At 41.9% G+C, this 27781-nt stretch overlaps 1 protein-coding gene across 1 annotated transcript; it reads left to right on the top strand.

The window, feature by feature from the left end:
- Positions 1-5401: 5401 nt before the first annotated feature.
- On the top strand, positions 5402-25252 carry BFSP1 (beaded filament structural protein 1). The gene is made up of 8 exons (XM_054063251.1): positions 5402-5805; positions 13072-13132; positions 16690-16785; positions 17644-17736; positions 18442-18549; positions 20736-20956; positions 22329-22414; positions 24304-25252. Exons 1-8 carry the CDS (start codon positions 5435-5437, stop codon positions 25245-25247), a joined length of 1980 nt encoding a protein of 659 aa, XP_053919226.1. The 5' UTR covers positions 5402-5434; the 3' UTR covers positions 25248-25252.
- The last annotated feature ends 2529 nt before the right edge of the window (positions 25253-27781 follow it).

The following is a 27781-nucleotide window of genomic DNA, read 5'->3' as shown; positions in this document are numbered from 1 at the left end:
TGTGAAGAGCATAGCCTACCACCAGGTACGTGCAGCAGGTCTGCTGACCTGATTTCGCAGTGGGAGCTCAGTGAAGGATCTGTTCCAGAACTGCTGTTAGTTCAGGGTGTTTGTTTGAGCTGGTTTCAGGAATAGGGGGTGCGTGTCTGAAGAAACGCAGTGGATACACAGTGTTACAGCAGCATGTTCTCCGCTAGTGAGGGACTGATCCTGACCCAGGAAGAGTTTTGTGCCCTTGGGTAGAAGCACACCTGCAGTCACAACAGGGGCAAAACCCAGATTTTTTCATACTGCAGAGAAAACTCTCTTTAGGAATCAATGGTGTTACTTGTGTTGAGAACTGGTGCAAGTGGTACCGAAGCTTCATCACACAGCCTACTCCTCTACAGCCCTCTGGTGGCGCCTAACCATGGATTTTTGTAAAAAGCTGCATAATATTATAGCTAAAATTCAGCTTCAAACTCTGACATTTATGGTGTTGCCCGGAGGGTAGGAAGATCTCTGCGGGGTAAAGTCCAAAAGGCGGGGTGCAGATGATGACCAGAGAATAGTTTCTAAAGCAAATACACATATGTACAAGAGTACTTAAGAAGTGGGAGGGGATGCAGCTCACAGGACCGGGAGAGAGGTCAGGAACCATTGCCAGGGCCCTGGGAGTACTCAGAGGCCAGTAAGGATCTACCCTCTACTGTCCTTATAGGTGTCAGTAAACTGTTCTCCTTCCTAAGGTAGGATGAGCAAAATATCACTCAGTCCTAGGCAACATTTTCTTAGTGTGATCTTTAAAGTTCTTCAGTGACTGAGAGTTTGCTCTTACTTATAGTTCTTGTACTTCATTAGAGGAACAGTTAGACTTTTTCATAACTCAGTCCTATCTTATACCACACAATTTACACTTGTTATTTCTAGTCCTATTCACTACAGACATGGACAAGAAAAACGACCAAACCTTTCTTCAGTGTGCTGGACTCTTTTGTATTTGAATATATGTCCTCTTGAGTCTTTCTTAAAGCTAATCAGCTCAAATTCATTAATCTTCCTCATCAGTCATATTCATGAAGAAATTCTCCTTCGAATGGCTTTACCACAGCTTTTTTTCAGCCCTGTGATATGGTGTACTCAAATGTGAAGAACGACCTCAATTTCCATCTGATGAGAACTTGCCATGAAATGCTCAGGATGTTTTTTTATTAGCGTGCCCTGATACGAAATTTCATTCAGAAATACAGGAACAAGAAACTCTAGGCTACAGCAACAGGCTCTGAATAAAGCAAAATAGCTTGAAAAGACACCAATAGTGAATAAAATGCCTCAGCTAGGCTGTACTAATAGAGCCCCACCGTTGTCTGTGATTAATTCATAGCAGAAGTCAGACAGACCAACAAGTCATGCTATTTCTGAGAAAATACAACACTTGGAAGATTAATTTGAGAACTCCAAGCAGGCTGCCTGTGGGTGTATGTTTTGACTCTTATGCTGTCTCAGTCCACAGATATCAAAAAGGGCTTTCCTCATGAGAAAAGAGGCAGAGCTGGAAGTCCCCTGAGTAAGTAAAGAACAGGAGCCCCAGGGCTGCCCTGCAGTCATGGACAGCACAAGCTCAGCTGATAGCCTGGCAGACCAAAGGTAAGGCTGGATCTGTTCTTACCAGAAACAGAAAGTTTCATTGGGATTGTTTTTTATTTTTCTGTTTGTTTGATTTAGCATGAGGAACTTGTGTTGGCTTAGCCGAGCAGTAAGGAGTACAAGCAGGTTGGCGGCACTGCCAAAACATACTCATATTGCACATAAGCTATATAGCCAAGTTAGTCTGCGAAGGAGTTTATAGAATTACAAGCAATTAGAAAAGGAACAAACCAGCCCGTGTACCAAGGATTAATTGAGCTTTGCAGCAGCAGGTAAACACCTGTTCTCGGCCAATGGTGATGTACCACGTAGTATATTTAAGTGGGAAAGAGCCAGCCTTCAGATTTTGTTCTTGGGAGGACAAGTCACACATTCTGGGGACAAATAGAGAACGGTACAAATTATTTCTTTATGTTCCTTCTTGCTTATACTGCAGGAATTAGGTTCAAAAGGTCATGTTTGTTTATGAAGTGTTTTTGTACACGTAGCCCTCATTTAAATCTAAAAAGTTTCCAAGCAGTTTTTCAGACACTTCATAAATGTGTATGTAGATAACCTTCCACTATTTGAGCAATCTCTAAATAGGAAACAGGGAGCAGAGTCCCTTTGTAAGAAATTCACCTTGGTGGTCCATTAGATGAGCCTGATAATTCAGTGCATAACAGGAGCAGACTGATTTTTCTGTGGTGTTACAGGCTCTCTGTTTGTAAAGAAGAACAGTTGCAGACTAGGCCAAACTGTTTTTCCTTTCGGGCTGTCTCATTCTGGTTTGCTGCATCTGTGTGTTCACAGACTCTCTGGGAGCCAGGATTTCGACTTAAGCCACTAAAAGTCAGAACATCTGTCACGAAAAGTCACTAACACAAAGCCTGAGTCGTGTCACAGTGCCACACTCAGGCCCAAAGCAGGGAATTGAAACAAAGCCTGTCTTATACATGGCCGGTATGAGGAAGGGGCTCTGTGAGCATGGAGCAGCTCACCCTTATTATCCAGGTATTTTAGGGCTTGTGTATCGCCCCAAGCTGCCAGGTGGCCACTGATGAGTGATTCCAGAAAATAAGAGTCTTTGTGATTTAATGCCCAGAGTGAGCGTTACTTTTCCCAAGTAACTAGTGATAGGATGAGAGGAAAAGTACTCAGGTTGCACCAGGGGAGGTTTAGATGGCATATTAGGAAAAATATCTTTACTGAAACAGTGGTAAAGCATTAGAACAAGCTGCCCAGGGGAGTGGTGGAGTTACCTTCCCTGGTAATGTTCAAAGAAACGTGTAGATGTGGCACTTCGGAACATGATTTGTGGGTATAGTGGTGTTGGGCTGACAGCTGGACTTGATGATCTTAGGGGAGTTTTCAGACTTTAATGGTTCTATGATTATATGAGATGGTACATTCCTTTGTTATCTGTCTCACCCACACTTTTGACCAACTAAATTTGCAAAGTCAACGAGGAAAAAAACTCATAAAAAGGAGTAATTCAGCCAAAGTTTTTAGGATCCCCCTCAGCTGGTGTGGATGCTTTTGCTCTTGGTCACTACACTGGAACCTAGATAGATACAACTTTGCTTAATCTAGCTTTTACCATATACTAACCTACCTTGTTAGTATTAATGCCATAGTAATCCTAAATAACATAGTGTATAATGTTAGTACAGAGATTGTTTTGTGAAAGCTTATTGAAGCCTGGTTAGTTAAAGAAAGTAATGATTCCTCCTCCCTAGTGCTGTACTGCGTTTACTTAACGTGCACCCCCCTACCTGTCTTCCACTCGGTTACACAATAATTGTGTAAGCTTGCTTTGGCCCTAGTAAAGCAATGTCGATAGCCAAGGGGAGATCTTATTGCATCAGGAACCCTACCTTACAGAAATGCATGTAACAGCAAAATACGCAATAGCATATAGAAATACTTCCTATAGCAAGCTCAGATTTCCTAGTAGAAATCATGGAGTAAATTTTAATAATAAGAATTGGCACAGTGAGGCTTCCCTTGTGGACAGACCACTCTATCCATGGACACAGTGCATTGCTAAGAGGCCTCTACAGAAATTTTCATTTTATTACCTAAGGAGTTAAGGTGCATGGCCAACATGGATTCAGGACTGCTTCCAGACCCAGAGAGAGGGAGTGGCTATACTCACATACGCTATTATTATACTGGAAGTTTATCTAAAACCTAAAAAACTCTTGCCACAAAAGTACACCGCCCACAATCCAGCAGAATCTACTTTCTGATCTCTTCTGGAAGACTAACTTTGTAAAAAGCTCAGCTGCATTGTTTGGCTGGACAGGCTTGTCCAGCTAAAGGGCTGTGAATGCCAATGTGTTTGTGCCACATGGAAAGAAGTGCTTTCGTGTCCACTGCTATCTAAAGATCATAAGCATTTCTAAAAAATCTAGCCCTGTTTTGCTATTTATGTATTTCAGAGGCTGTGTGTGTAACTGCACAATACATGTGCAAAGACTACTTTTATTTTTTTTTCTGAAAGTTCATTTGATCTTTCCCTATTGCACTTCTACATAATCTGAAACAGAATAGGAAAGATGCAGAAAACATCTAATGAACGATTTTTTTCTCCTTTTGATACAGATTTTATAATACAGAATCCAAATTTTAGAGTTGCCTGAGCACCCAGCTTCTTTCTTTACCTGGACATTTACCATCAGTGAGGCCACTCTCCTTTAAGGTTCCAACACATGTGATTCGAACAGTTGTATTAGATGTCTCTGTTAAAAAAATGAAAGGGTGACTTTTGTATAAATGAATTAATAGTAGAGATCTCAATATTGGACCATCTTGGTGTTGGGCCTTTTGGCTGGGCAAGGAGATATGCCTTGGGAGGAACAGGCCCAAGAAACAGGATTTTGCAAAGGGAAAAAAGTGCTAGAGGAAATACATCTGTCACCAAAGAAACTGAAGCACCTCAGGGAGTAGTAGCACACAAGACTCCATTACAGTGGGAGTCTTGTAGTGAAGTATGGAAGGAAAGAAGGAAGAATGGTGACTCCCTATTGGATAATATGATATGTCAACCAAGTCATGCAAGGACATGGCACTTAGCTATCCCCAAAGAATCCAGTTTCCCACTAGAGCCCTGTTAAGCACGGAGTTTTTACTACCGCTGCTTTGATGCCTCTCCTGCCAGGAAATAACCTGAAGAAAATGCTGACATGAAGAAGCATGAAGTGAGAACTAAATAACCAAATGTTATACTTAGAGTTGGAGTTATATTGACTTTTACACACCATCCCATCATTCTAAACAATTGCAAAACTGTCAAATAACAAAAATCAAGCTGTGCTATCGACTCACACCAAATTCCTGGCTCAGCAGAAGGCCTCTGTGCACAGCCCTGGGGATAACAGCATGGGACAAAGCTTTCCCCCCAGCACTACCACGAAAGGATTTGAGCTCAGCCTCCAAAACTGCAAAGCGTTTGTTTTGTTGTCCGTGGATAACACTTTAATCCGCCGAGCGAGAGCTGGATGTTGCTCTCTTTTATTCTGGCTGTACACAATTGCGACGCTCAAAAAGAAAAGGTCCCCACCTCTCCCATACCCACTGCTCCTCTGAATTGCTGACGCCAGGACAGGCAGTCCCAAGGCGGGGCCATTGATATTTATTTAGTTCACTGCTGCAGATGATGCCTTCAGTGCCACACACCGCCCTGGAGACAAGTCCTAATCATCTGGGGGGGTGATTATGTTCAGTTCTTCCTCCCCAAACCCCCCAGACATCATTCAGATCCAAACTGGAGAGACAGGCAGGCACGCAAGAGGGGACCCCGGCACCGCACAGCCTCCCCGAAGCCATGTACAGGAGCAGCTTCCTCCGCGAGGTGCGCAAGGAGAAGTATGAGCGGTCAGATGCCTACGATGAACTGCGAAGCTCCCCCGAATTTGACAGTTTGGCTCAAGCCCGGGGCCTGGAAAATCTGCAGGAGCTCAACGAGCGCTTTGCCAGCTATATCAACCGGGCGCGTGTGCTGGAGCAGCGCAACACCATCCTGCGCAAGCAGCTAGACACCTTCCAGCGCATGGATGAGCTGGTGGGCTTAGACGAGGCTTTCGCCGGGCAGATCGAGTTCAACCGCCAGCGAATGCGGGAGCTGGCATCTGACCGAGCCAAGCTGGAGCGGGAGGAGAAGGATGCCCAGCGAATGCTCGATGAGTACCGCAACAAGTAAGGCTTGTTAATGGAGGAAAGTAGGTGGTATTGTGTCAATAGTTAATCTTTGTAGTAAGGATGGGTTTGGTGGCTGCTTCTCATGCATGGGTGATGCGTCTCCACAAGCATTAAACTTGTAGTTAGGGATGGTATGTAAGCCCATGGTGAAAAGCAACGTGCCAGGTCTTAGGGAGTTTCAGCTCTGCATTTCATGGTCTCACTGCTACTAGAAGGACAATTACCCTGCCTGTTCCACGATAGCAGGTCCCCATTGTGGCACACGTCAGTTGCTATTGCTCATTATCTTTAGAATTGTGCTTTGAGCTGCAAGGAAGGAATTATTGAAAAAAAAAACAAACAGCTCAGAGCAAGTCTTGTGTCTAAACAGCACAGAGTTACATGACACCATACATCTCCTGAAATGTGCGGAGCATCTCTGAGAATCTCTTAATTGTAGGCATTATGAGGCCCTTAGGTCAGTCTCTGCCAGCCGCTACAGATATGAGATAAAAAGAAAGTAAATTATTTTTTTCCTGGTATTTGAAATTTGCCTAATTACCCTCTTCTTCCTTACATCCCACTGTTTCCATCTCATGCTACTAAAGCAATAGCTGTAAGAATAGACTTCCCAACTTCACCTCTTTAACCTCAGTGGCACCATAAAAAAAAAGCAGGAATCTTGGTGGCCGAGGCATAGAAGTACCTCCAGAAACATCCAGTCCCTTCCTTTCAGCAAGAAGCAGTTTTGGCCATGTTGCTTAATTACACAACAAGACTTGGTGAGTATTGCTCGTAAAAGGACTACTCACAGGAGAAAAGGTTCTTGGCTGCCTGTTACTTATTGGTCAGAGTTTTTTCCCCCTAAACAGCTATCTGGCTAGTTCACCCAGGAAAATTTGACAGCAGCATGGAGGCTGAAGAGAAGTTTTCATTCTCCCCATCAGAGAAGGAGGGGTAAACTCCATATAGCATGCTTTTGCTTAGAATAAGCTTTTAATGAGGCAGAAAGTGAATCATCTGGAGCACTGTCTTGGTGCTGCAGAAATACAAGATTTCCCTCAAGATTTCATCTCTTGTTTCCATCACAGACTTTTTTTCTGACCTTGTCCAAACCACATGATTTTTCAGTCTAATCCTCCAGTGATTTTCCCCTCCTCTGGACTAGAAGGTTTAAGACTGATGATATTTTCCTTTCCTGTCTTCAATAATTTTTCAACTAGAAAGATCCAGAAAACAGACGTAAGATGATTGATGTCAAGACCATCTGTGTCTTTAGGCCATGGTCCAATGATGTGTTGCTCTCAGCAACCATACAGTCCTAAAGTACCCTATCCTATCTTCCTCAGCCCTGCACGCACCATCTGATCTGCCATGCTGCCACAGATATTCCTGGGGCCACCCTGAGATTTGAATCAAGAAAATGAGCTAGCTAATAAATAATAATAAAAAAAATAACATCTCCAACTGAATCCAGCAGACTGCCACATGAATAGCCCGTGGGGACTGTAAGCCATGGCACAGCTATAGAAACACCAAGCCCTGATCTCTCTTTCCTATCTGACAGTGGAAAATAACCCATCCTGGTGCACTGAGGCTTTAATGCTGGAAATGGTCAGATGTCCATGATGCCCTGACTCTGTGCCAGCAAGTAATAAGCTCCTGATTAGGCAGTTTTGCGGTACTATATTTATGATCAGGAAATTTAGCTATGAGCCAATGCTATAATTCAGCCGTTGCCTCTGATATCTGTTCATATGTTTTTATTACACAGTGTCTGTGAGATCTGGACTAAACTCAGTATGTAAATGTCCAGCTGCATATTAATTAAAAATATGTGCAAACTGTATAGAAACATGCAGTGCTATGATGTAGCTAGGCAAAAGTGCATTATCTCTGTCTGGAGTATTGCAGGCAGGTAAAGAATTCATGCAGTAAAACACACAATCCCCTTTCAGATTTCAACAACTTGCAAGAAAAAAATTAGAAAAACTGGCCAGAAAAAAATTAGTTTGTCCTGGCTACTTTTTAATGGAATCCTGTGTCTGAGAAGTTTGTGGATTAACTGACTGCATAGCTCCCCAACAGCAGGATTAGCAATCTGACACAGATAATTTACTTTTTGTTAGAGTATCTTTACACAAGCTGTAAATATGTGGGGAAGAATACAGGATGTGGAAAATCCTGGAGGGGAAACACCCAGAGAAGGGACTGTGATTTTTTAAGTGAGATTTAGATCTGTCATAGGGGTAGTTAGTGAATTCTTAGAAAAAAATGGATGATGCCTTGTTGTACAGTCCTGGGATGTTCAGTCACAGCCTTAAACAAAAATAAAAAGTAAACTGTGACTATGTCCAATCCAACAACCTTGTACTTTAAAAACTAAAGACATGTAGGGTCATTACAATGGAAAGGAAGTGGCTGCTTTTTTAACCAAATTGCCTTCAGTTTACATCAAGAAGTGAATTTTGTTCTTTTTTTCCCTCTTGGGAGGTCCTGAATTCAACCTGAAGACAGCCATGAAAATTCCATCAGTGTCTGGAAAAATTTGGTTGGGTTTTGTCTTGCAGGCATTAAAACAAAGCCAGTGCTCTGACACCATATACTCTTCTCACCCTATACACCTTCTCACTCTGTTTCTAGCTCAAAGCCATCCTGATGACTATGATTTCCACTTAAACTTAGAAATAAAGATCTCTAAACAAAATGTGAGAGGAACAATCTTCTGTGCCGTGTTAGCACCTTGCCATGCTGCTGAAATCAGAATATGCAGAAGACCTGCTCTTCTACCCAGGTCTGGGCTTATTTGGGAGCAGGCAATGCTCTCACTGCACTAGCAACTTTCAAGTTTCTTTCTTCAATTTGAAACATAAAGCGTCTACATTTTGGCACACTAGGATGTAGAAAATCTCTTAAAAGTGGATCACTGTGTACCAATTAATTGACAAATGTCTGTGTCCTTCACTAATGCAAAGAATTTTAGCTCTTAGAATGTGTTCTGTTACTCACGTTCATAACTTGGGAAATAGATTTGTATCTATAAGAAAACCTTTTAAAGCTACATTTATATGAGGAGACCTTTTAAAGCTGTATTTAAACATGGTACGGCCTGGAACTACCAGGCCTGTATAAATAAATGTGCATGAACCATTGAAAAGTAGATCTTACATTAAAATTTATTTTAAAATCCTCTGTAGTCACGTTCATAGCTTTTCACATTAACATGAATAATTCAGACTCCGTACCAGTGGAGAATTCTTTCTCTTGAAGTTAAAAAAGCCCACATCACTTAGAATTGTTTGGATGCACCTCATAAAAAGGCTAATTACGCTTATTTTATTGAGCAGCATTATTACAGCAATGTTGCATCTGGCTGTGGGAGAGGACTGTATTTTGCTCTCCATGATATCAGGAAAGATGCTGAAATCCACATTTTGGTGCCCTTGGCTGAGCAGAATTAATTAACTTCAGAAATTAAAAGTCTCGCTAATCGATTGTTACTTTTAAAATTAATTCACTACTAATCTTGTGGGTATTGCATGCAATACAGGAGTCACTAGAGACAGAAACTGGCACAGCGTGCTCCAAGCTGCACCATGTGGTGATGCTGAGATGAGCTGACACCCCCTCATCTGTTCGCCAGAGTGGAGACCCAACACCTGTGAGAGTAAACAAAAACAAGTAGGAAAACACAAGAGCTGGAATTTGGAGAGCAGTAGGGACTCCATTGGCAAAGCTGTCTTCAAGCCCTGTCTGCAAGTGTTGTCTCTGCCCTGCTGCTGCTTCCCTAGTGGTAGGGAGAGCTTTGCAGCTACAGGTGAAGAGGTCCTACCTGCTCTCCACCCCCTCCTCAGACTATTGAGGTCTTCCCCTATAGCTGTCAGCCACTCAATAGCAGCTTCTTGATAATACAGGTAGTAATGTGTTCGTAACTCAGCAGAGTGCAACCCTCGCTAGCTCATCCTAGCTTTCAGGGTATAAAACGTAAGCATTATTGGTCTGTCCATCATCCTTGCAGGAAGATCATTCTGCAGTTTGTACTCCTTGGCATGCAAATTACTGCTGTTTCTATTGAGAAAAGGCTAGCACAGTGTCTCAGGGAAACTGAAAAGCAGAAAATTTAGTTGAAAAATTTGGCCTTGGCGTGTGGCAAGCTGAGAGGTTTCATATATTTCAGGAAGAGTTCAGTTGGGTTCAACAGAGAAGCAGCTTTTCTCTATATGTTAAAAGCACTGGCTTGACAGCAAATTGAGTATCTGGCCATCGAGTGTCCTGAGGATGTATTGTGACTGTTTTCTCTTTGGAGGGGAGCCAGCCCTTGCACTGCAGCAGAGGTAGAGCCTGAAAATAAAAACAAGTGCTTTGCCCTGGCCCCATCTTCTAAGAGCAAGCACAGCCTGTCTGTCCCCTGGGGATGGGAAAAGAGAATTATATTGCTGATGGAGCCATGCTTCCCAGGTGGAGATACAAGCCTACCAGCAGGCTTCCGTCCTGCACACTCGATGCTCTCACCAGGTCAGTGCCTCGGCTGCAGCAGGGCTCAAGGGACCTAACCTGTAAATCTGCTAGTGCCCCAACAGAGAGCTGCCAGTGTAAGAGAGGTGAGGTAATGCAACAGTTAAAGCTCTGAGCTGCATGGTTTCAGTCCTGCAGTGCCCCCCCTCCATTACTATGCAAAAGATAATTAATTCCCTATTTTTACAGACAGTGTAAAAGTGTTTATTGCACTCTTAAAGCTACTCGACTAGGTGAAAAGGGCTTTTTTAAAAACAGAAGCAAATGAGCCTCATGGCTCTGAGATGTTTTTTTTTTTGTGACCTACAGCCATAGAGGAAAAGCTTGACCTCTTTTCAGTATATTCAGCTAATTACTTGAACATGGAAATCAAGTTGAACCATAACAGGATTGCGATTTGTCAGATATTGAACTTACACAGATAAATTTCAGCAGACACAGAGGCTTCTCGAGGTCTCTGAAGCATTTCTAAGAAGTCTTTAACCCTTTTGCACTGAGATTCTGAAGTAGATTGAACTTGACTTAAAAGCAATCCTCCTTCAAAGGATAATCACACAATACTAACTCTCTCAAGGCTGCAAGGTGTATTTATGGCTGTGTGACATGGCAGATATTTGAGTTATTTGAGAGCGAAGGAAAATGTAGCTGAATATTTCAGTCACTGAAAGAATTTTTGAGCAAGGATCTAGCAGCTTGGCAGGTTTGAGCAGGTATGGATGACGTTAGGGCTGAATTTTAGATGCTGACTCTATTGGATGTTTGTATATTATTAGGAGTGTAAATCCTACCTTGTATTGTAGCTGTATATTTAATTTCACAAGCTGCCACCTTCTGATTCATTCATATTCAGTTGTCAGAAATTATGTGAGCTAACAAAGTGTTTATTGCGACCTGCACACAAAAATTTTGTAAGATGGATAGAAAACTCCTTGGAGGTGGGCAATTTAATAAACAACAGAAACAAAGGCAGTCTTGCTTTTAAAGCTGAGTATTCTTGGTTGTATCCTTGGAAGTGAACCTAGTGTAAATAGAGTTTGGCAAAAAGGCATTGTTTTCATTTTGTCAGAAAATGATGCTTCAGCTGAGGAGGCCCAGCAATTTGTAGGGATCATAATGAAACAAAACATCGTAATTTTCACTTGATTATTTGTTGTTTGTGGTAAGAACTGAAAACAGACCAGTGACCAACCACCTAATGTTATGGGATTTCCATATGGGAAACCTGAACACCAAGTTGAGTCAATTTCTCTGTTCTGCCAAATTCTTCCTTTGTGGTCCTAGTCAGCTCATGAGTGATCCACCCCTTCAGCTTTCCAAGACATGTTGAAAGAGGTGAGAATAACATTGCCTGTTCATCCTTAAGGAGATAAAATGAAAGAACTGAAGCTGACATGACCATTATAACCTGATCCTTGATGTATTCAGTCCAGGAACTGACACGTTCCCTGTTGACTAGAGCAAGTACTTTAGATGCTACCAGCATCAGAAGACAGGCGAGGGTCTATGTTCAATTCTGAATTACAGCCACATTCATACTTGTGTTGATGCCCATTGATCCTACTGCACGTGAAAGGCATTCACCACCAGAGTTGATTTATCACTCACCACGAGGACTTCTGGTAGAAAGTAAGAAAATGTCAGCTTTTTATATCACTATATCTCTATTATTTTAGGGAAAGCAAAGGAATAAACAGGAATAGATTGTGTTTATGTATTTTGGCACTGACAATACTGTTGTTTGATTAATCACCTGTTCGGTACTGATGGCAAAGTCTCATTGCCTTGTGTTATAAGATGGTTCTGGCTGGTTTGAGTTTGGTTGTTGTTTTTTCTTTATACTGAGATGTCATTAAGAGTTTGGTTGTTGTTTTTTCTTTATATTGAGATGTCATTAAACCATACCTACTATTTAATATTTTATGTACAGTTTACTTAGGGAAAAGAATAAACAACAATAATAAAAAAATAGGAAGCTTTGTATTCCGTAGCCAAGAGGGTTTTCTAGAAGATAATTCTATCTAGAGTACAAATACAGAGCCCTAATTCTTAAAGAATATGTGCCATTTCCTCAAATAGAAGATAAACAAAATGTACATCCATTGCTCACCCAGTACAGGACCATGCACATTATGCGCATGTGGACATTTTATAAATGCATGAGAATAGTTGGATAAATGCAGTCTTTACTAAGACTCATGTGATTTTGACCAAGCTAAAATATGAATTGCTATGAAAGAGGACATAAAGCTTGATCCATCAATGCATCCTAGTACCACATTATTCACACACAGTCAATATGAGAAATTGCAGCCTTCGTGTTTAATGTGTCTGTCATGAAAATGCTTATTGAACAATATCAGGTAGAACAGAAAACCGGTACAATGTAATGAAATGCTAATGTGCAGTGTAGCAAATACTCACATAGTAACTGCTGATGAATGGCTCTCACTATAGTCCAAGGCCAATTGAATGTGCTTTTATTGTAAATAACCTATTCTTGGGCTTTCTATGAAAAAGGGATGGCAAATATGTGGCATTCCATTGTTTTCTTCTACATAAATTGAGGACAAGAAGTTCGTCAATTCTGGCATTACTCCCAGCACCTCGGAGAAAATAAAAATTAATGCTAATACATAAATAAATCTTTTGGGCTGTTTCAAGATTTGTATTCTGCTGTGTAAAGCGTATATTGCATATGATAGTGCAGATGAAAATACTGCTTGCAGAAGGGTGAACCATTGAAATTAATCTCTTTTCTTCTACTTGCAGGTATAGGAATGAACGGGAATATCAGCAGAAGCTAAAAGAAACCCTTGAACGCCTTAATAAGGTAAGCCTGGAAAAATGGAAAAGGTCTTTATAATCTTTTTTCTATGGTTTGATTTACTACAACAGGCTGCTTTGAAGAAGCAATGGGAAGTTAAAATGTCAGAGCAAGACTTTTCTTGTTATTATGCACTGACGAAAAGTTCTTCCCCTTCATCGCCCTCCCTTGTGCAGACAGCTTAGCCTCGGCATGTGTGTATGCCGAGGTAGCGCCATGTAGCTATGTACATGAACCATGTAGCGCCCTGGTTCATACGGTCCTGCTGATTTTGGTCATGCAAAACATGCTGTCCACAGCCCACAGCCTTAGCTGTGCTCAGGACTTCATTAATTTTTCAGTAGGACCAAGACCTAGGAGGATCTACTGCAGAACATTCCTTTCAGAGCATCAGCAAATGGCTCCTGCAGTCATTCTGGGACCTGGGGCTGACATACTTGTTACTTCTTCCACATCTAATGCAAACTTTGTAAATCCACACTTGCTGAAGATCTGGCACATGTTGAGATGCCTTTAAAAACTATTTTCAACTCTTTTAACACACATTTTTTTTTTTTTAACTTGGAAGACAATTTCTCTCTGAGTGAATTGGAGTTTACACACAGAGGCAGGAAGAGCCCGTTTATTACTGCAGCCCATACACACATGTAAGAGTCTGGGATATGACTGGAGAAAACTTCTTTGTTGCTAAATGCCTTCTTCCTCTTTGTTAATAAATACAGCTACTGTACTAAAATATATTTAGAACTTACATAACAGCAACAGAACATGCTGATTATGTCCAAGTCTTGAGGTCTGGTGGGTCTCAAAGCTACTTGTAGGATATGATTAGCCCTTCCCAGGACAGGCCCTCAGCTTCCCATTAGATTTCCAAATAAAAGAGAAGCCATAACCCCCTGTAATTTGTTCCTTTCACGGTGAAACACGAGGACTGTTTACATTGAGCTGCACTTTCGTGCACTAATACCATAGATGAGAATTATTATTAATATGAAGCTTGCAGAAGGATGAACCATTGAAATCCATCTCTTTTGTTTCACTTGCAGGTATAGGAATTATTATTATTATTATCATCATCATCATCATTATTAAATATAATAATTAACTATAACAATATGTAATAATAATAATAATAATAATAATAATAATAATGCTTAGAAAAAAGATAGACATTTACTAAAATATTTGGGAAGTTTCCAAACCAGGTGTGTGAAGCTGAGAAGGCCTGATTCATCCTCTCTTGCTACTAGCTTTCACCTAAGCAAGGAAAGTTATATTGTGACTTTCCCCAGTTCTATTTTTCACAGCTTATCCTTCATCTTCTGTGTAGGGAAAGAGTTATGGGTGAATTACATTGAGATTTTTTTTATTTCCCTACTACAAATGGCAAGAGCTGTTCTGGTTGAGCACTGCCATCTCAGTGATATGCATTTTATTAAAAAAAAAATTTGGTTTAGCATTTCTGTGTTCAAGGAGCTCTGCATATCCTGCGTCAGGGCTGTTTTTCAGTGTGCTAGCAGGGCTCTTGAGCATCCTGCAAGCTCTGAAAAAATGTTTGTGGAAGCAAATATTTTGTAAGGTGTGGCTGGAGCCAGTTTGCCTGTCTTCATGGTTCCTCTGAGCCAATCTGCAGCTAAAGAAAAGCAAATTGATTCAACAGCCACGGGCACAGTGAGCTACAGGGGCTGTTTCTATTCCAGGCTGCTTCTGGGCTGACCCTGGCCACAGGAGCTCCTTGCAACAGGGCACAAAATGCTGGAGAGAACACAGTTGATTTTCTGTATGGTGCCCAAGACATAGCCTGAAACCCTTTTGGACAGATAGAGAATCAATCTGGTAAATCAGTGAACAGTGGTTCTGATGAGATCTAAGGGATTTTCTCAAGGTATATGAAAATACTGGGATCAATGTCCCATAATGAGCACCTAAACCTAAATGGTTTATTTGGAAAAAAATGTGAAAAAGCAAATATTGCAAAGTTCAGAAGAAAATGTGTAGGCATTGCATTGTTCTGATCTACAGCAGCAATGTAGCTGGTCTGTTTGAAAGCAGGGAATAAACGCTAAAGTATTTTTCCCCTCTGAAGGAACAATTGGAAAGCCAAATGATGTTTTTGCTTATTATATGCAGAAATATTTGCTTATTAGTATTATCTGGGGACTTTTTTTGGCTCCCTCTCAAAATCTCCCAACGTGACCATTGTCCTGTTGATCTTCCTTTCAATAGGAAGGCAGAGGAGCGCAGAAAAGCAGTCGGCATTCCTGATGACTGGCTCTGAATGTGCTGGTCTGGATGTGTCTGCATCAGCTGCTGTCCCACAAAGCAGAGAGACCTCTGGAGAGGTCTCTGGCTGGGAGGCTCAGCCACATAATGAGACAGCTAACATCTACACATTTTTGGAATAGCACATGCTGTGGCACGTGCAAAAAGAAAAATCTCCTTCTACCAGTCATATGCTGCATCCATAGATTTCAGTCTTTTATTTGCAACTCATGATCCACACAGCGAAACATATTTATAGCTAGTAATGGCACACAGGTAATTTAAAAGGGGCAGTGTTAAATTTGTTTTTTCCTTACACTTTAGGTTAAATGCAGAAATCAAGACTTTCTTGAGACAAATGACAAACTGGGGGAGGGACTTACCAGTTTTGTATAGCTATGAGGAGAATTCAGTTGACAATTTTCAAGATACTTTCTCAAAAGCAATGTTTTACAGTATTAGTTAATGATAAACCTGACCAAGAAGGCATTATTCTTTATTCAGGTTATAATATAATATAATATAATATAATATAATATAATATAATATTCTAAATAATATCTAATAGTATCTAAATTAGACCTTTGAACAAAAATAGAGATTTCACTGGATTTAAATACCAGTGCCACTCATACCTATGTACTTTGAGATCATGACTGATAGTCCTATGCCTTTTTCCCTGAAGTAATTGGACATTATATACTTTCATCCTCACAACCATCAATATATTAGAAACTTCTGCAGCAAACTGACTTTTTCTGGATTTGCTCATCTTTCATTTTTATTTCGAGAAATGTCTCTAAATCTGATAAACATTTGTGATATTTCAGAACACATCTAAAGGAGTGAAAAAAATCCTGTTCTTTTTATAGGGGATTCTTTGCTGGGGATTTTGAAAAGGTGCCAGGATACCTCGGGTCCTGCCATAAACACCAGAGAAATCAGTACCTTAGCCTGCACCATTGCAAGTTTTAGCATCAAAGACTGTTATTTCATAGAATCTATTAGGTGGCTCCTAGGACTCATAAAGCATATGGTAAACATATTTTGACAATGTCAGTGCCAAACTATATCATAAATGATATTTTTGTGGAAATGCAGCATGTACAATAGGAGAACATTATGAATAAGGTGCCTGTTTTTTTCCTGATTTTATAATACTTTTATTTCTTCTGGTACACTTTAATGCTTCATGGAGGCTGTTATGCATGTAAAAAAACTCACGTTATTGCTAAGTGGCTGCTGGGCTTTTGGCATTCCAGCCATACATACTGACCACGCCACATGTCTCTGCGTTGCAGGAAGCTGATGAAGCATTGCTGTGCAACCTGGAGCTGCAGATTGAGTCCCAGTTCCTGCAGGATGACATAAATGCCACAAAGGACAGATACAAGAAGGTAACAGGCTGAATTTGCCATCACTTTAGATCTTCCTTCTAGGGACATGTTTGAAGATTTGCCCTTTTCCCGTGATCTGTCCCAGTGGCAATTTAAAGAAATCTTGTTTGTATTTTGGTGGGTAAATACAACACTATGTACATTCAGTGGGCACAAAAGCTGTGGTGTGGAGGTCAAGCCCAACAGCTGGATAGCTGCAAGCATCCATATTGAATTCCTCAACGTCCAATGCCTACACCTGTTGCAGTGTATTGAGTTTGTTGACCTGTTGCCATGATTCAACACAACATACTGGTCCGGCTGTCTTCTATTTCATGCTAAGAATCTATTGCTTTCATCAGATGGGGATTCCAAATTTTCTGGGCCAGAGCATTCCAGCTAATCAGCAGAAATAAGCCTGTGGCAGCATGATTACACTGCAGACAACTAAGACATGCAGCCTTCTTCTCTTTCTTGGGAGAGCTGTAAGGCTTGGTATCAGGTCACTGTCCCATCTTTGCTGCTCTTGAAAGAGGCTGCTCTCTTTCTTGCACCACAGGCAAAGGTATTTGTTGTCCTCATTTTGATAATCTCCTGTGACATCACAAATCACAAAACTTTTAATTAAGACTGTGAATTGTATGGTCACTTAGCTAAATGGCTGTAACACACCTTCAGCATGATGAAACTTTTAGCATACATGCACTCAAAATCATGTCTACAACCATATTCTGAAACTAAGTCTGAACATGAACTGAACTGGACTTTTAAATGCTGAAACAAGTAAATATCTAGGAATAAACCTCAGAAGTGGAGCACATTGAAGGGCAAAACTTGCTATGGCATTTTCTAATGAAAATGTTTTTTACTTCACCACAGAACCTTATGGAAATCCAGACCTATGTCAGCGTTTTGCAGCAGATCATCCAGACAACCCCTCGCGTGTCCCCTATAACCACTGGCATATGCGAGGTAACTATTGCTGTCGGTAAATACATGCTACTCTAATTAAGAAAGAGACAATGTTTGCTCCTCAAGCACATCAGATTCTCTAACTTGCACTCCAAGGCTAGATGAAAACTGCAACAGCTCTGTGTGAGTACTGAATTCTGAGTATGAGAGAAAAAGCTAACTGTAGCTTTGCAAAGCTGAATTGATCAGGAGAAGAAAGATTGCATTAGTCAGGTGTACTCCAGCACGTGAATTAGCCCCCAAAATAAGTAGTTGAAAGGTAATTGAAGTATTTGTGCTTCCTATCTGAGAACGAGCTGGCACAATATATAGATATTTACAGAGAGAGTAAATCTTGTCCTGAAGGGGTGAGATGTGGTGAAAAACTGTAAATCAAATAAATTGCTATAGACTAGATAAAAACTTGGTGATTCCTACTGATATGAGTGGCTATACGAAGAAGGTTTATTAGGTGGAAGAAGATATGAACGGCCTAATCTACAGCATCTAACTTCAGCTGTACTCCTGCAGTCCTGCCATCTGACAACTTTTTATTCTTAAAGCTATGACACAGGGGGTTTTCTTGAGTTTCAATACCCATGTTTTTATTTGTGTTTTGTCATTTTCTATTTGTCTTTACAGTTTACTTCCAGTAGTAGAATTCCTTTGGGCTCTTCTAAAAAGAGTGAAACATATTTTTCTGTACACATATTTTCTTCCATCCAGGAAAAACTGATAGCGGAGAGGAGGATCCCTGTTCTGCAGAGCCAGCTGGAGGAATACAAGAGCATCCTCTGCCAGCTACAGGCACAGAAATACAAACTGCAGACAGAGGTATTGCCATAACTAGCCATAAACACAACTAAAATGCTCATGAGCTTTGTTCTTTTTTATAGGCATGGGGTCTTGTGAATTTGGTTGACTTGGAGACTTGGAGATGTGCTTTCTTTTTATTTTCCACCCTTTTTTTTTCAGCTGTTTCATTCCCTTTCTCTCGGTGGCTCAAATCATTAGGTTTAAGATGGCCAGGGAGGGCTGTAAGTATCATAACCACAATGAAGCTGTCCTTGCCTATTGGAGTAAAGGGAGAAGGATTCCACTTTGTAACTGAATTCCTGCAAGATAGTCAGCAGGATGTCATGGATTGGAAAGTCACCAGCTGGTCTTCCTTGCTTGCTGGACAAAGTTGGAAATTGGGTCCATGAAAAAAGATAGGAGAACCTTAGGGCTCTTCTCAGTCCTTTCTATCGGTGCCATGTCTAATGCTGAGGTTGCTATGAGAAGGACTGGACAGACTTGGTCAAAACTGAAATAGATATTGAGCTACATTTGGCATTCTGTGTGCATCCTTATCACTACTAAGCACTAAGTCAACACCACTCCTGTGCTTAGACACTACTAGCACCAAATCCATCTATTTTTGCCAATTCTTGATTTGCAGAAAATGACTGGCTGAGACTTTCATTTTCTGGTCCTCCACATTTCCCAGCCAAACTGGCTGTAAATCAACTTTATTCTTTCAGCCAATGTCTCCAAGTGAGCGTGCAGTGCAGGGATGAGGACGGCAGGAAATGGAGGAGCAGCTAGAGGCTACAGTGAATAGAAAGCAGATCTGAACAATTGCCAGTAGCAGATTTAGCTCCATGCAGCTGAATGAATGATTCTTAGTGGATAGGGATGGAGAATGACCACCTTGTGCCCCGCAAATACAGCTTTCTTTGCACCTTGAGTTGTCCATCTAGTGCAAGTGGAGTGCTATAATGCCATAAAACACCTTTTGGTGGAATTTTTGACTCTTCTGTACAGACAGAGCAGCAGCTTTTAACTTCCCGAGTGTAACTTCTCTTACTAGGGCACTCGGGGACAGTGCTACTCCCAGGTCTTTTCCTTGGTCTCTTTCTTGTCTGATGCTTTGATGGAAAGGACAGATGTGTTCTGGGAAGGGCAAGAATCAATATTGTAACAAGTAAGATAATGAATCAATACAGAAAAAGAGGAGAAAATCAACATTTTGATGGCAGATGGAGAGAGGCACTCCCTGGGGAAGCAATTGTGCTGCTTTCAAAGCGGAACCTTCATATCCTATTTAAAGTTTACTATTACATCCATTCTCATGCCTTGAGATTTAAAAAATGAAATAAATTTATGAGTGGAGGCTGATGACATGGTTACTTGTGAAGGCTGGAGCTGGTGACTGAGGTGACCTGAAGCCCTGTACTTTTCTAGTCCTGGACTTAATAACCATGTCAATGAGAGGTTGTTGAGCCCACTTCATCAGCACTGGACACCAAAGGGGTCTGTGGGGTCTTGGTCCATGGGTACACTGCAATATAACCAAACTAATACCAAGGGATTTAGCTCCTATATTTAGGTTCTTAAAAGGTTTTTGAAAGTCTTGTCTGTAACATATAGAAATAAATCAATTATTTAAGAACCCATTAGTCAGTTTTTGCCCCATTATCTTTTTGTGAGTGCATTTCTTTAAAAGCTGTTTGAAAAAGAAAAAAAAATCCTAAGTGATAAAGGAAATAGCATAAATAGCAAAAGTAGCAGAAGAAAGTGAGGGCAGAATTACACTGCTAAATATCCCACCTGTAACTCCTGCCCTTTTTGCAAGGGACTCATCGCCACCTCCTGGTTGAAGCGCACTCAAATGACGGGTGTTGAAGCCTTACTGCACAGCAGTTATTTTTATTGCTAAAGTAAAAAAGCCGAGGAACTGATTTCAAAAGGAAGCTCTCCTCGGAAGACACTGCCTGCTGTGCCAAAGCTGTTCCCCTAATTCACGCCGATCTCGTCAGGCTTATTATGGAGCAGAAGTCTTGGAATAGATAAGGAGGGTGAGGAGGAAAACTTATTGGTTTTGAATGAAAAAACAAATGCAGTGAATCTGCTGCTGTGTTTCAGCAGTGCAGCCTCACACATCATAATAAGACATGTCTTGCCTTTAATTACCTTGAAATACAGAGATGCTGAATGCTTCAGAGCTGCTTATTTCACCCACCAATTTTGTTTACCAGACAACCATGCTGGAGCAAGCGATTAAAAACACGCAGGAGAGTTATGACGATGAAATTCAGCTTTACAATGAGCAGATTGAAAACCTTAGGAAGGGAATTGAGGAGGCTGAGAAGACCTTGGAGAAGTACACAACCGACTGCCGCCAGCTAGTGATCTACCAGCAGTCCCTGGAGAATGAGCTGGAACGGTACAAGCGTATCATCGAGAATGAGGAGAGCCGGTAAGGCTAGATTTCTGGACTCTCCTAAAGGGGCCAGTAATCTTTTTTATCTCCATCCAAAATTGTATGTTTAAAGGCACTTGATCCACCTAAGGCTATAGCCATTTCACACCTTTCACTGGTAGATTTCCAGGAATCTAAATAGAAACAACATCTGGTCAAGCCTCTTCCAAGGAAAGGGTCAGAACCATTTTAAGTTTCTCGTTGCCATACAGTCCCCTTTCCATACACTGTCCTGATGCCAGTGCAGAGAGGTCAGAAGTGTACCGAAGCAATTTGAATGCCCTCTCCGCAGTATAGGTGTTAGCGAAGCTTGCTGGGCTGTTACAGGGAGGTTAATTTCACGGGGCTCAAGATGAGGCAAAACACTCATCCCAGCAAACCAATTCTTCGGGCAAGAAGGAAAAAAAGGTAGACTACAAGAAATTTTCAGGAATTTCGGTGGTGTTTAAACCTACAGAGGAGCACTGGCTCCCTCTAATGTCGACCATAAGCCTCAGACGAGAAAAGGAGCGCCCAGTGCCGCCTGTGCAGGCAGATGCAGCAGGGCCAGATCCCTGAGCATCCAAACTGCTGCTCTGGATTGTCCAGAAGATGCAGGGGAAGGACACTCACTAAGAGTCAGTCTCACATGTGGGGAACAGCTATTTCATCAATTTTCAATGTTTCGTTTTGGACACTGCATTTTGGTTAGGAGTATGCAATCAGGGAAATTCTCAGGACAAAAAAATTAAAATGTGTATCTCTTGAACATCTACACAGTGTATATATTCTTCCTAGAGACTAAAATATCTCAGGTTCTGGCAGAGCAGGGTGGAAAGGCCATGGATATAATAACTGTTTGGCATATAGGCCAGCCTCTTGGTTTCAATTTTTAACCCTTAATATCTTTGACTCCTTAAATATTTTCCAAGGAAGACTGCTCAGTTTTCTTCTTGCCCTTCTGAAGTCAGGCATATTCAGATAACATTGTAATGGCTATGAAATTTCATATTTTACCAGCCAGCATTTACAGCTCTTGTTGGCTCCCAGTAGGCATGGGTTAACTATTTGCCCATCAAAAAAAATCTTCCCATCCTTTTACAGTGTAGTGCTAAATTACAAACCTTTTGCTATGTGTTTTAATTACTCATGTACTTTGCCTTATGGAGCATCCCATGTCTCCTGCTTGTGGGAACCAGCCTAACTCCTGTGAAGGTGCTGTGGCTGTGTTGCTTTTACCCAGAGAAGAAACAGATTCCCATCATTCTCCTTTACTCCTTACCACAAGAAATACATTTCTTTAACATCCATGCTTCATTTCACACAATTTCACTTGCTCTTGATGGAAATGAAGGGCAGAGGTCTGACCGATGCGCGTCTTCTCCGGCAGGTTAAACTCTGCTATAGCAGGAACGCCAGTCACACTCTTCACGCAGATCTATAGACCTGTCCAGCCTCAGGCTTCGAGGGGAAGAGGTAAACCTGTGACATGTCTTCCTGTGTCTGTCAAGAGCAGCATCATTGTTATTTTAAGATGGTTTTCCGTTTGTCTTCCACACGAACACCAGCCGTAACAGCCTGACTCCAGGCTTGCTGACTAAAGGCAGCTATTTCAGTTTACTTCAGATGGCTTTGGGACAAGTTGTCAAAGGCCAAAACCACAAGAAATTGAGTTTCTTTGCTTATTTTTACAATTTATGATTTAAGTCAATCAATAGAGCAAAGTCAGAAGGCACCTGAAAGTATGGAAAGATCTGGGTGTTTTGTGCTAAGTTGTTGCGAGTCATTGGCCTGCTCTTTAGTTACGTGAAAAGAGCATCAGGACATGCTGGGTGTTGCAGGCAGACAGAAGACACTTTTTTTGGGCTTTTTTATGTGCCATGGCCTGGTTTCCTCTGAATGGTGTTTCCTCCACATTTATGATTGCTTGTTAGAACTAGGATGCTTGTAAACCTGGTGTCAAGGAAATGGCCAGGCTTAAAATAGTGAGGCTGCTCTTAACAAAGAGGGGAGTTGGTTCATAGAAAGGTGCTGTAGGTACTAACATATGGCTTGACCTACTATAGCTTAAATCCAAGGCTTACTGTGTTTTTACTAACAACTGCCCTTAGAACAGAAATAAAATGTCAATTGACTGTCTTTTTGAGTGCATCTGTAGTTTTCCTAACCGCTCTGTGAAGAGTAGCAGTTTTCTATGAAATGGGTCTGTAATACCTGAGGCCAAATCCTCAGCAGCTGTAAATAACTTTTGTCCTGCAAAGTGTTGTTTTATACCTGTTCAGAATTCAGCCTGTCTCTAATCACACCTGAAAGGTGAACAGGTCATTTTATGTGCATTACCGGACCTGCGACCAAACAGCTGCCTGTGGGAAAGCATACTATTATCTGCCTGTCCCCTTGTTCCCGTAATTCCCAGTGCCAGCACCTCTTTCCTCTGCTCTAGCTGTTCACGCCACGGAAATCAGTAACCTGACCATGCTCCTGCTGCTGCTGTTGAGCTGCCGTGGGCTCTGTGGTTACTGACTGCCGGGGAAATCAGAAATACAGCCTGCAGGCAGTGCTTCCCTCTGTGCGGGTCTAGAGTCCAATGTCAATGTTCAAGGGATGCCAAAGTGTTGCTCCTCAGGACTGTACCCCTGGCTGGGTGAATGCTTAGCTCTGTGCACACCGGCTGCTCGCACTCCCTGCATCTGCCTGTACCCAAAATTGCTGTGATAGGAGGTGCCTGCCTCACTTTTAGCCTGCCTGGGACACAAAGGCGAGACAGCCCCCTAATAAGCCTAAGAAGTGCTGGGAGAGCTTGTGATAACACTCACCTTTCTTGACAGGCCTGGATCCAACCCTGAACTCAGCTGGTTGGTTTTAAATAGGGCTTTTTTAAGGGCTCCCTAAAACCTATCAGAAGCTGTAAAAGCCAGGCAAGCTATTTCCACTTAGTCACACTGCCAGGCCATGCCTCTAACTTTAGGAACATGGCTTCTGTTTCTGCCTTGATGAGTTTGCTTGTCTAGTTAACAGTGCCAAACCCTGTCACCACGCCTGGGAAGAAGGTGCTGAGCCCAACTGAACTCTCCTGCTCAGCATTAATGCAGGCCTGGTAGGTGAACATTTTGTGCAGCTGCCTCTCTCACATGCAGTTGTCCTGTCCTCACATTTTGGATGGCAGTGGTGACCTCAGGTGAAAAATGGCTACTTGGCCAATGGACCCATGCTAGAGAAGAAGGTGTTTAATGTGTTGACGGAAGCTGTGCTCACGTTTGCTGCTGTGTTCAGATCTCCACATGCAACAGAGAGGCAGAGACACAGCTCTAGCATTTGCAGTGACTGTGTTTAGCACTGTTTGTTTTGTTTCAATTTTTCCCTAGATATTACCCAGGCCATGCAAGACATTGCCAGCGTAAAGGCCAGACAAAAAGCCTTGACAAAGAAAATTGCCAGGAAAAAGGAGCTGATGTCTAAAGACATAACCGATGGTCTCTCACCTGAAAGAATGTACGAAAGAACTCTGGAAGGTTTTGACCAAGATCAGCTGGAGTATAGGCACGAAGGCTCAGTCACATGTGAACCTGAGCAGGAAGGATTAGAACTTGATGAAAAAGAAATGGGTCCAGAGGACGTACCTGATGGAGCCAAGATAAGTAAAGCCTTCGATAAACTGTGTAACATTGTGAGGGAGAAAATAAGAGTCTACAAGAGACCAGAGCCTAAACCTGATGCCCAACCCAAAGGGCGTTATGTGCTGGTAACAGGGGAGGAACGCTATGAAGAACCTTGCATCTTGGCCCCTTCTATCCCATCTGGGGCAGGGATCACAGTTTCCAACAGCAATGGGAAGGTGATGAATGGAGGTGAAGTGGAGCCCATACCAGAGCTGCCAGAACCTGCTGAACCATCAGAAAAAGAGAAAGGGGATATCTGTGAAAGGAGGGGAGAGTATGAATTCCAAGATAAACAGAAAGAGGAAGAGAAAGAGTACATGCTTGAATGGGACAAAAAAGCAAGAGGAAAAATTGAGCAAATCACAAGGTATCCAGACATCTCTGAGCCTGAGACAGTTCCTTCCCCTGGTCTGATAAGCCCAACAGAGCCAGGAGTCATTCGAGAAGAATATGAACGAGAAGATAAGCAGGGCCTTCTGTTCAGGGAAACAGGCTTGCCTGGCTCCATGAGTTATGAGAAGGTGGAAGTGGTAGAGTCAATTGAGAAGTTTTCAGATGACAGAATACAGACGTATGAAGAGACAGCAATGATAGTGGAAACAATGATAGAGAAAACAAGCAAGAAGAAACCAGGTGACAAAGGCTCTTAAGTGACACACAACCCCTTGATAGTCGACGTGTCTGGCATAGTTATTAAATGACTGTTTTTTTTTTTCCTGACCGGATGATACAGTAGTGAGATTTTTGCTGTTTGGTATGGAACAGATTGATACCTTGATGGCAATTCTGTCTGATGTAGGCTCTCCTTTGGTGCAATGACTGTTAGAATGCTCCGGGGCAACAAGTAATAGGCACATCCTATACAACTGATTTTCATGATTAGGACAAGTTAAAAGTAATTGTTATTACAGAACTGCCTGGCTTTCCACAGTATCCAGGACAAATTTGCGTATGCCGCTACTGCTCCTATAGCTGCCATACGATTCCCCATCTCTCAGGCAGCTGCAAATGTTAACTTGTAACACAGGTTCATTTAATAAAAGTTTTGCCTTCTACCAATGATCCCTGCTGTGGGTTTGTGTTGCCATTGACTCGTAGTCCCTACCAGTAAATGTCAAATGATTGGGTGTGCAGTATTTCTAGAGGAAGGGCTGGATACCTGTTAAATAACCTATTCCACATCTTGCTCGCTTGCGGTCTTTAAATACAGGTGAGTTTAGCAGCCCTTTCTTTTTGGATCTAAAGACTAACTCTCTGTCTTTGAAATAAGCTCTTACTGCATATCTTCTCAGAATAAAATTGAAATTCCATCAAAGACGTGGGGGATAACCTTTCCAGAAGATACTAGAGGTGTTATTTATCCTTCACCTACACAACTAAGGTATTTACAAATGTCAACAAGCTTTTGAGCAGACTGCAACCAACTCAGAAGACTGGGTTTTGGTATTTTCTCGTTAAGTATTTCCTTGGACTGTAGTGTTTTACAGAGTTTATTATTGCCATGGGATCCTGTCACAGTCTGGGCACCTGCAGTCCCATGGAGTACCACAGGGCTGCTGGAACAAGAACAAGTGGTGCCTTCCCCATGCCATTCGCTTGCGTAGTGCCAAAGTGCTGATGCATCATTTAGATCTCAGCTTGTCTTCAGGCACGATTATCCCACTAAAGTAAGGTACATACTGAAGTGCTTACCAGATTGGGATCTACACGTTCCTTCTCCCACCCCACCCGAGTTCCTGAGTTTTTGTTTCAGTTTTCAGCATTTTTATTCCTTCTTCTTCTGGCTGATTATTCCCGTCAGCTGCAAAGGAGGCAGCTAAAGGCTGCCGTCATTGACCTGATCATTGATCTGATCTGATGAGCCTGAGCTTCAGGACTACCTTCTCATATCACTGAAGATTTTCCTTTGATATTGTGTTAGGGTTTTTTTTCATTAGTGAGTTCTAATGCAGGTGTAGCATTTAATCCGTTGCAACTATTATGACTGGTGAAGTGGCACCTTCTTTCAAACAGGGAGACACAACCCACTTAGTCACACTTTTTTATTCAGGATTTTTTTTGTTTTTGGTCAATGCTGTTTTATTGAAATGCTGTGGGAGTATATGCCAGACATGACTTACTAGGGTATGTGCTGCTTTTCAGTTTAAGTTATTAACTGTAAATAACTGCAGAAAAGGAATTTACTAATGCATATGCAGGCAGCACTCTGATGAGCTGGTAACAACTGCTCAGCATAACTGCTGGTGAAAGCAGGTTTTGATTACTGCAAGCGGAAAAAGAAAAAAAAAATCCCCCCATCAAACCAAAAGCAAACACTGCTGACCCCTCCAATTCCTCTCCTCCAAGAAAACTCAGCCCACCATGCAGCAACAGCCAGTCTGTCTGATAAATCTGTAACAAAACAGGGTGTAAAGCAATTCAGACAGTACCCAGACAGACCTGGGTACTACACACACATGCGTGTGTACACACACGCATGCACAGAGCTGACTGATTTCACTGCAATACCGAGAACTTGATGTTCAGCATACAAAAAGCCTTTGTCAATGGCAAGGACATAGCTCTTTAGGAGAGCCTTGGTTATATAGCCAATGATATAGAGAATATCCTTGACCTCTTCATATGTGTTGTGCTGTTGTGTCCCTGCTCATCGCTGCTGACATAAAAAATCATATAATCATAGAATAGTTTGGGATGGAAGTGACCTTAAAGATCATCTAGCAACCCCCCTGCCATGGGCAGGGACATCCCACTACAGCAGGCTGCCTAAGGCCTCATCCAAGGCCCCAAATGTTTTTTTTTCCTGCTCCTCATAAACCTTGTGCACCTGCCCGGCAGTATAAACATCACTCCTAAAGCAGGTTTGGTAGCACTTATTGCTAAAGAAATCATGTTCTGCATTGCACGGGCAGCGGTCTGAGGTGCAAGATGAACAAAGCTCATCCTGAGCTGCACCACAAACACCAAGAGCCGCAGAAGTCAAGGACCATAAGAAAGTAAGGCCTAAATTCTGCTGCAATCTTTGACCTGCCTTCCACAAACATGGCAGTAGCTACAGGTGACCAGGCATCTTTCTGTAAAGGCCTATGAAAATTTATAGAAAAAAACCCTAGCGTTCTGTTGTTCATAATGACAGTGCTGAAAGGTATAGTAAACCTCATGATTTATCAGCTATCCTCTGCTT

The sequence above is a fragment of the Cuculus canorus genome, chromosome 3, assembly GCF_017976375.1.
Source record: "Cuculus canorus isolate bCucCan1 chromosome 3, bCucCan1.pri, whole genome shotgun sequence".
NCBI classification, from domain to species: Eukaryota; Metazoa; Chordata; class Aves; order Cuculiformes; family Cuculidae; genus Cuculus; species Cuculus canorus.
The sequence above is the reverse complement of the archived record's forward strand: the minus strand, read 5'-3'. Positions and strand labels throughout refer to the sequence as shown.